We start from the raw sequence: 9997 nt of genomic DNA, 5'->3' as shown, positions 1-9997 counted from the left end.
TTTGGAAACTTTCAACACTCAGAATTGTGATGAGGGGTATAACACAATTTATCTCGGAGATCTACGGACAGATCTTTGGACTAAATGGTATATTTTCTGCTCTGACATGCACTGTCAACTGTGGGACCTTATAGACCGGTGTGTCCTAACAATTGAATTGGCCACTGGTGGACTCCAATCAAGTTGTGACATCAAGGATGATTGGTCCCACTCTATTTGAAGTGCATCTTATGAAGGCTTCATAAATCATTGTCTTCTTAAGCACTGCATAAATGGGTCACAAATCATCTATAACCGTATTTCATGCTCCATAAAAGATTGTGAACATAAATTGATAGTTGTTACAGTTATGCCACATTATGAATCTTAATAGAGCATGATATACAGTTAAAGATTATTTGTGAAGCATCTATGTAGTGCTTATGAAGCCTTAGGATGCACTTCAAATAAAGCAGGACCGGATTATCAAAGGAAATTTAAAGAAACCTGAGTTCAATTTGGAGTGTCATAGCATAAGTTAGATTTCTCCATTTTATTTTAAATAAATTAGCGAACATTGTCACTGTCATTATGGGGTATCGTGTGTAGATGTGTCAGAAAATGTAAGCCATTTTGAATTCAGGCTGTACAACAATTAAGGAATACTTTCTGAAGGCACTGTACCACATGCCTCATTTGCTAAATTCGCTGTATCATACAGTGCTCTCCATTATTCTTTCTGTATGGTCATTAGCACAGTAAACTTGATCCCAATTCTAGCTCCAAGACAGAGGCAATTTGAAAAAACCAACAGTTTTGATTTATTGGCACATTGAACCATGTTGCGCACTGTAGTTTAAAAACTGTGGGTAGTGCTAAAGAGGTCGTCACTAGTTACCACAGCAACTAAATCAACCCCCACCTATTTCTACAATTTCTCTTTTTAAAATGTGATTTTAAACCTAACCTTATGCCTAACCTTAAATGAAGACCAAAAAGCAAATGTTTGTTTTCATGAATTTTTACGATAGCCAATTATGACTAGTGGAAACCCTAAAATGTAATATCTGAATACCATCTTTATGCACAATTTTTGGGGGGCCCATTTTGGCTCGTGAGCGCTACTTTCAAAACAACTGGCTGGAAACGCCCCAGCTTGTAAAATCAAAGTAGATTTTCCATGAACATACACACAATACACACTGCACCATTCCAGGGCCTGCCACATTCACATATCTTGAGCCTGGATCAATGTTTGGGAAAGTACTTTAGGCAGGGATAGCGCTGTCTAAGTCTTCTCTGATCATGTACTGTTTTACACTTTGGACTCTTCTCTGAGTCCCCCACCCTACCCCCTCTGCACTTTAACCCGTGCTAGCAATGACTTTCAAGTCTAAGAGCTAAATTCAATCATTTGGTGGTGTTGGAGGTGTACTGCGTTAGAGCTGTCAAATCCACACAGCTGCAACGAAACCACCCGACTGTGTTCAATTCATACACTCAAATTAGACTGAGGCAAACGCATGTTTTTGTGTTAATTTGGATGGGGGGGTTTTATAGCCTAACGTTAATGGTTTGACATTTTAGTTATTATCTCTATGATCCATAGAGCCTACACTTTCTATCGCCGTTTTGAACTTTAACATGGTAGGGATTATACGGGAGTGGTTTGTGACACGAGCAGTGTTCACCGATTTGTCATCGTCATCGCATACCGCAATTACACCTCCAACACTGCTATGTGGATGTCGGCCAACACGGGTTAATACTCAATCTGATTGAATCGAGCCCTACAGCGCAAAAAAATGCAGACAGAAGTGGGGAAATTAGCTAACAATAGTAGTAATTAACTAAAATATGCATTATTGCTAATGGTCTTGAAATGATCTTATACTGAGACACACAGAATTAAATATAAAATGTATTAAGTAAAATGTACAATAGTTGGTTAGCCTATGCAACTGCTCAAATATATACTTTTTATTCCACTCTGAGACTGGAAAATATTATAAGTAGGTACTTTTTCTGAACATGTGAAAACATTCAAATACAAAACAAATCTTCAAGACTTGAACGTTTGGTTGAGAATGGTGATTACTCCTGTTTAGAACATCCCCCTCAGTCCACTCCGTCTCGAGCCCATGCCTCCTGAGTTACCATAGAAACCACCGCCGCGGCCTAAAACCAACCAGGAAATAAATCCAGAAATGGCATTAAAAACATTGATTCAACCATTGTTGTCTGAGTGTTTTCTGAAATACAGGCAGATGAGATGATAAACAGTACTTACCCATTTCAGATGCTCCACTAGCAGTTGAGTTTAAGAAGAGCTCAATGTATCGATGTTCTGCAGAACAAAAAATAAAATAAAAAAATCACCTTAAAAAATGACGGTTATATTTTATGGTTCATATTGAGAGAGAAGTAATCATAACGGGGTAAAACGAAGTAGGGATCCACGTACGCATGTGATTCTTGTCCTTCGACATAGCTGAAACAGCATCTTCATGAGACCTAAACTCAACATCGGCCTCGCCTGTGGATTTTCCATTGGGTCCAAAGTCGATATGAACTCGCACAGGAGTCAATGGGGAGAAGAACTAAACCAAAAGGCATACATACCAAAGCGTAAGGGGCTGCTATGACCACCATGATTGTACAAATTGAAGTTACATAATTGGACTGTGAATATTTACTTTAAACGTGTTGACATCATTGGAAAGACGAATGGGAGTGATTATGGGTGCTAGAAAAATGTGATTCTTACATTGGCTATGTCTCCCTCAGTGGCACGGAAAGGCAGGCCCCTCATGTGTACAAAATGGCCGCTGTGGAAGCCGCTGTGGGAGCTATGATCACCTGCACCACCGTAGCCATGGCCACCCATAGCTGCAAGCCAAGCACAGAATTAATTTACCTGACAAGGAAATGCAGGCACACCTTCAGTGTGACATCACAAAGGAAAGAGCAGATCTCACCTCTTCCTCTATCGCCCCTTATTCGGTCATCAAACATGCCATTGCCAAAACAGTAATTACTGAAGCCATTGTAGTTGTCAAATCCGCCATAGCCTATGTGAACAGACACAGAGAATGGGGAATCAATTATCAGCTTTTCAGACCATTGGCCATCCTCAATCCAGTCCATTCTCAAACACTAAATTGACTTCATTAACCAAAACTATTGCACATACCTCCACTGTAGCCTCCTCCACGCATTTGGTCCAAAAGAGCACCCCCCCGTCCTGGACCAGGGAAGAACCCACCTCGCTCCATCATGGGTCTGTCGTAGGGACTGGGTCTCTGCCCCATCATCCTTCTGGGGAGCTCATAGTAAGCCCGTATCTCATTCCGGCTGCTCTTAAAGATTTCTATGTACCTGAATGGGTTTAAATGCAAGTGGGGTTATGACAAGAACAGTACATGGGATAATAGCCATATGGAGAACATCAGCAGACAAGACATTGTGCATGATTTCATATGGGCAACTTTATCTAAGCTAAATAGTTGGGGTCAAACAGATGGCTTTATTGTACATCTAGAGGGGCAAGGAATAATACAATTTATGAATTTTTAACAATAGCAGTAACAATATGGCACAGCTTTCACATAATCTGCTAATATTGCAGCAGGTTTTGACTTTGCACTTTCATCATGATGCAGTATTAGAAGGCACTCTGACATAAATAGCCTAGTTCCCACAATTCAGCTATTAACAGCTCTATGGTGGTACTGTCAAGGCTCTCACTTAATTCTGCAGCACTGATCTTAATTCCCTTTTCCCCCCATTGCACTGCTTGACAAATAAATCAAATGGAAGAAAATGCCCAGATTAAGCATGGTAACTGTCCAAGTAAAAAAATAAAAAGTCTTCAAAGTGTGATTTATGAATGATCATACCATCTTTAACTTATAGGAAAGATGCATGACCCCCCGCCCCATATTAATCATAAAATTAATACCCAGCCCAGACTTTCCGTCCCCACCTGTGCCCTATTCTTTCCTTGTGTTTCCCCAGTGCCTTTTCTGCTATCTCCTTTGAGGCAAACTGCACGAAGGCTTCCCCTGTGCTCCTCCCCTGGTAGTCCATCGGCAATGTTATCCCATTTGGCACGATTTTCAACCCTTTAACCCAAGGACAAATAACCCCACAAGGGGAGACATGTTAAAAGCTGCAACATTCCCATATGTACAAAAGAAAAGCCCTTTCCGCTTTTATTTGACTATTTCAATGTGATATCTCTTAGTATTAGACACACCAAAAGACCCAAGAACATACTGCTGAACTTTATCCATGAACACATTGACTTCATGTTATTCAAAGAACAGTAACATCAGAGGAGCATTGTGCCATCCAGAAAATGTGGTGACTTTGCGTATAGTTTTATAAACAGATATTTGTACATTTGTGTGCATGTATGTTATTGAACTATAAGAGATTGAATATCATGCTATACTAAGACACCACATTCTTATAAAAGCCAAATACGGATTTAATTATTTTGAATTGTATTTGCTTGTCATGCACTTACTTGGATGCCTGAAAACTCTAATCCATCAATAGGCCTGTTTTTGCATTCATAGTTTAAGACATACACTTTGTTCATAGACACCTTACTAAAGTAACGCTATGTATGTACCTGCAAAGAACTGCACTATCTCCTCCTTACTGCAGCCAAAGGGAAGTCCCCGCAGACGTATCATACACCCGCTGCAGCTGTCGTAGTCAGTAGGGCCGCTGCGTTTCAACACCCAGTCCATCTCGCTACGGTTTGACTTGAACACTACAAGACCGGACAGGAACGGCAAGGATTGACATTAAGGTCTGAAAGGCACTCAACCATTGGGCAAGTTTGGGGTATTTTTTGGTTGCCCGAAGACTATGATCACTTGCCCGATAGTTTAAAGTAGCTATTTTTACCTACACACTGGGGAGGAATCAGAAAGACCAGACTACTGAAATAATAATAATCACCTGCCCAATGGGGCAACCTCAGAGCAGGCTCAACTTGTGCAACTGCTCAGGTCACTTGTCCCGGGCAATAGGGCAACCCTTAATGTCAATCCCTGAGCGGGCAACGTCAGTCATAATATACCACAACTAGCTGACTGATTGATAAGCGTAAATGTGACGACAGACAGATTAGAGATCTGTCAGACAGAATACCTTCAATATAGCGATGACCCATGTGTTTCCTATCCTTTGCTATGGCTTTTTTAAAATCTTCTGCTGTTTTCAGCTCCACAAAAGCTTCTCCACTGGGCCTTCCTTCTTTGGAGAACGTGAAGCACACTCCATTCACTTTCCCGACAATGTTACAATCTGCAAGATACACAAGATTAACTTCATTGGTGCCTTCTTCATTGACCAACAAGGTGCAAACAAACGATAAAGTGACTATTGAATGCCACCACTTTCACTTTTATGAACATGGCCTACTCACCAGAGAAGAACCCTGCAACCTCTTCCTGGGTGCAGGACCAAGGCAAGCCCCGAATCCTCACCACATACCCATCATCATTCACAGACATAGTCTCTTCCTCTGGACCATGGTTGAAAAGGGCAATACAAGTCTTCATTAACGTTAGCAATACCGTGCATAATTCGTACAACCTTACCACAGTACTAGCTAGGCCTACATGTGGAATTACATTTCCAAGTAGTTAACGTGAGCTAGCGAGCTAATTGTTAATTAGTTAAACCAGCTAGTTATTTGCTTCAAGGTCGATTGCATCTTCTTCTGACCTTGGCGAACCTCGCAATTATTGACTAGTTTAACTTAACTAGTTACAAGGTTAACTGTATTTTTTGGACCATACAAGTCTTGACAGTTAACGTTAGCTAGAATGAATATCAAACAGATTAATTTCTCACTCAAGCGCTGTTAATTGGGTTCTGTCATTATAGATGTCCTTGATAGGTTGCTGACTAACTAAAACACAAATGTACATAAACTATCCAGATGGATAATGGTATGTTTACGCGGTGTCGAGAATGCATTATTAGCTAGCTAGCTAGCTAGCTAGACAGTCTTGTTCCGGAGTAAACGCTAAGTAACGTTAGCTAGCTAGCCAACTCTTGCTTAGCTAGCAAGCTAGGACATCGCAACGGTCAAACGGTCTAGGTCAGAAAACAAAACTTTCCATCCAGTTCAGAAAATATATCCCTACCAACACGAATAAAAAAAACATGATATATTTCAATAGGATGTCACTAACATTTTAGGAATAAAATGATAAAACGCGTCTTACAATTTATTTTCCCCGGTCTCAGTTCTTCTCAGGGAACAGTGAGTTCGCAGCAGGTAATGTCGCGAGAACATAACATCTATTCCTAACAACAGCCCCTCTACCACAGAGTTTCTAAACCCAGAGGCGCAACATCGTTAGACTTCCGGGAACGCTTACCAAACAGACCAGGCCAGGGTTTGAGAAGTCAATAAGAGAAGTGAATTTTTTTTACTTAGTTGTTACTTTTCTCCAAATCTAAAGGCACAACCTATATTCGAGCCAATGTCTTAAGTAGTTTAACATGTTATTACTCCAACCTCGTTAGTGACAAATTGCCAAGTTTTCATTTTCGTCAAAAACAACTGTATGTCGAAGGAGTGACTTTGATTTGATGGCTTGCACATGCGCAGTTCGGCGCGAGACGACAATTGGACACGATGACGTGTTTCTATGCATGTGCTTAGCTAGCCAACGTCGCCGTGACATCGCCTACAAGTGTGATCGGGAATAAGATACATGTTTCTATTGGATAAGCAGTTTTAGCTTATCTTCATAATGTACGGTCTTTTCATCTACGTCCTTGAAGGCACGTGGGTCGCGCGTCAGCAAGAGTAGTGGTAACGTGGATCCAGCCAGTCTTTTGAACAGTCACGCTGCGCATAGGATAACAACAATATTGCTGAATATTGCAGTAATTATTCAGATATCTTCTGAGATATAGTCTGGTTGATACCAAACTCGAAGTCCTCCTGAGTGTCGAATTTGGGCAACAAAAACATGAATGACTTATTTGCTATGTGAAGTTAATTTGATTGAATAGAAGTTTCGCAATGCTAAATTGTAATAGTGTACTGATAAGTAGGAAACGTGACATCCCGGCAACTTTGACAGAAAACACTTTATATCTGCGTTGTCTCGAGATGGCTATGCATATTGGCATGAGGCTAGTAGCATAACATCTCTCTATTGAATATAGGCGGTTGACGTCAACAACCATTTTTTACATTTACATTTTAGTCATTTAGCAGACGCTCTTATCCAGAGCGACTTACAGTTTGTGAATGCATACATTTTCATACTGCTCCCCCGTGGGAAACGAACCCACAACCCTGGTGTTGCAAGCGCCATGCTCTACCAACTGAGCTACAGGGGATTACAACCCTCATAGAATATTGAAAAAATGATCCAAACAATGGATAGACGGGAGCTAGAAAGCCCGATAATGTAAAAGTATGCATTAAGGTATCTTATGTAGACAAAAATCTATGTAGACATTAATAAATGCCTTTCTATTGCCTCCAAAATATATATTTTTTACAGCGGTGAGGGAGTGCCAAGATGGAGGCATGGTGGCTTTAACACAGTGCTCCCTATTTGTCATCTAGTGTATATCTAAATCATTGACTGCAAATGCTGTTGAGGAATGGTGCACACACCGTTTTGGGGAAATGTGTCTTTCAGTACAAACCGTCACATAACCTAGCAAATGTTGAATCAAACTGAACGCACCCCTGTTTTAGGTGGATTCCTCTCCTTGTGATTATTTTGGAGATAATTTTTTTTTACCCAGGGCAGATGCCTACCGAGAGATAGCTACACCTGTCCGTTTCTATGAAATCAATGAAAGAATAGCTAGGAGGCCAGACTTGCCTAACCCTATTCACCTGCACTGCCTGAAAAGACAGACAAGAGCAATATTTCAAGGTGGGCCTATTCTATGGGGAGATTGTCTAGCCAAGTCAGCCCTATCAAGTCAGTGCAGACGAATGAAAGGAGAAAAGGAAAGGAAGCAATGGACTTTAGACTTTTGGGATGATACACCCACTGGTTAAAGTCCAGTTGGATGCGTGCAGCTGTTAAACTTCTGCACTTCTCACTGGGAAATCAGCATATGCCTACTCTAATAAGTAATGGAGATTCCAGTATTCACTGTTGATGCATTTACCAACTTACCTTTCAAAGGAAATCCTGCAGCAGTTTGTCTGCTTTTACATGCAAGTATAATTTTTTAATTGTGCAAATACTTATACATAATTACATCTTATTACATCTGCTCATGTGTTGCTGAATAATCAACATGAGTATTTGCTTTAAGTTATCTAACCGGTATACTTGTGCTCCTCCTTAAACATTACCAATGTAATCATGCAAAAAAAGACTGTTGACTGTTCTCAACCAAACAGGAATTGCAGGATGATATGTACCAGAAAATTGCTGCTGAGATGAACCTGTCAGAGACTGCCTTCATCATAAGGCTAAATTCAAAAGATGACTTCAGCTCAGGTATCTTTTTCGGGACATTCTGAAATAGAGTTGAAACTGTATTCTATTTTTCTGTGCAGAAGTTTGCAAATCTGCTATCTGGTGGTACTCTATTTTATTGCAATTAACCAAGAGGGAGTGACTGATGCCAATGAGAACGAGAGTAGATGGAATATGGGATTCAGGAAAGAAAAGGTAAATCAACTCACCACCAGAACATCCTAAGATTACTGACATGGGAACATGTGTTGTATTGAAGGAGCACGCTTCTGCTTACGTTGGTTCAGCCCCACCAATGAGGTTCCTCTGTGTGGACATGCCACCCTAGCTTCAGCTGCAGTACTGTTTTACAAAAAAAGTAAGAATGACAGTCACATAATACAGTATCTCACATGTAAGCAAGTGAATGGCAACTAGTACAAACTTGTTGAATATAGTGCAATTCAATTAATTGTTTCTATTCCACAATCCCCTTCCTAAAGAAAATGTCAACCCAACAGTGGTATTTGAGACATTGAGTGGAGAGCTGTATGTGCGACAACAGGGGGAATCTATAGTGATGGATTTCCCACTGAACAAACCTACTCCTCTGGTAGGTGATGAAATCAATGTGGGACATTCATGTTCAACATATTATATTATATATACTGTACATGTTGTAAGTATTGCATAAAAGCCTTTGCAAATGAATGTAACTTACGAGTTTTCTAATTGAAACTTCATATCCACAGGGTCTCAATGAATTTAAAGACATAGTTAATGTAAGTGCATCATCCGTCTTACCACCGTTTCTATAATTCATGGTGAAGAATAAAGCTTGTCTGTCACAGTCTGAATATGTATGTGCAGGCTGCTGTGGGAGACCAGCCAGTTCAAGAAGTATGCCTCTGTGGCACCACCAAAAAGCTAATGGTGCGCCTTGCTGACAATTGTGACAGGTAAAAAACACTGTACTTTATGTATTATCACTGGTGCTGGGAAACTTGAAAGGGATTGAAACAGTGACTGTTTGGTTATAGGTCAGTGCTCACGTCCCTGCAGCCAGACCCAGCAGTTCTTCTCCGTGTAGACACTGGCGGGAGGGTTAGGGGTCTGATTGTCACCATGATTGGAGCCCCTGGCTGTCAGCCTGGCTATGACTTCTACTCCAGAAACTTCTCCCCCTGGTTCGGGATTCCTGAGGACCCTGTGACTGGTAAGTACAGCGGACGTTGGCAAGTCTTATTCTGTAGTCTTTTAGAAAGTTTAATTTAGTTTGTTTTTACATCATTGCAGGCTCTGCACATACTGTCCTTGCAGGCTACTGGTCAGAGAAACTGGGCAAGAAAAAGATGCTGGGTGGGTAACAGTGGAGGCTGCTGAGGGGAGGACGGTAATGATGATAATGGCTGGAATGGCGCAAATGGAATGGCATCAAACACCTGGAAACCATGTGTTTGATGTATTTGATACCATTCCACTAATTCTGCTCCAGCCATTACCACGAGCCCATCCTCCCCAATTAAGGTGCCACCAACCTCCTGTGA

The 9997-nt window shown here is 40.9% G+C and overlaps 2 protein-coding genes across 2 annotated transcripts in view; one reads left to right on the top strand and one right to left on the bottom strand.

Annotated features, from left to right (window-relative positions):
• Positions 1-1884: 1884 nt before the first annotated feature.
• hnrnph3 (heterogeneous nuclear ribonucleoprotein H3 (2H9)) lies at positions 1885-6507 on the bottom strand. The gene is made up of 11 exons (XM_084170963.1): positions 6231-6507; positions 5423-5521; positions 5146-5301; positions 4619-4762; positions 3965-4103; positions 3173-3357; positions 2958-3050; positions 2747-2868; positions 2444-2579; positions 2270-2326; positions 1885-2157 (listed from the first exon to the last, which is right to left on the bottom strand). Exons 2-11 carry the CDS (start codon positions 5508-5510, stop codon positions 2084-2086), a joined length of 1194 nt encoding a protein of 397 aa, XP_084027089.1. The 5' UTR covers positions 5511-5521; positions 6231-6507; the 3' UTR covers positions 1885-2083.
• Positions 6508-6644: 137 nt separating this feature from the next.
• The window catches only part of pbld (phenazine biosynthesis like protein domain containing), a 4687-nt gene continuing 1334 nt past the window's right edge, over positions 6645-9997 (top strand). The window contains exons 1-8 of the mRNA XM_084170988.1: positions 6645-8203; positions 8393-8492; positions 8731-8829; positions 8954-9063; positions 9203-9232; positions 9321-9409; positions 9491-9666; positions 9747-9809. Coding sequence (XP_084027114.1) covers positions 8120-8203; positions 8393-8492; positions 8731-8829; positions 8954-9063; positions 9203-9232; positions 9321-9409; positions 9491-9666; positions 9747-9809 — 751 coding nt within the window. The 5' untranslated portion in view covers positions 6645-8119. The remainder of the gene's footprint in view (positions 8204-8392; positions 8493-8730; positions 8830-8953; positions 9064-9202; positions 9233-9320; positions 9410-9490; positions 9667-9746; positions 9810-9997) is intronic.

Source organism: Coregonus lavaretus (genome assembly GCF_964263955.1).
Source record: "Coregonus lavaretus genome assembly, chromosome: 1".
NCBI classification, from domain to species: domain Eukaryota; kingdom Metazoa; phylum Chordata; class Actinopteri; order Salmoniformes; family Salmonidae; genus Coregonus; species Coregonus lavaretus.
Note: the sequence above shows the minus strand (reverse complement) of the source record. Positions and strands in the feature narration are given on the sequence as shown.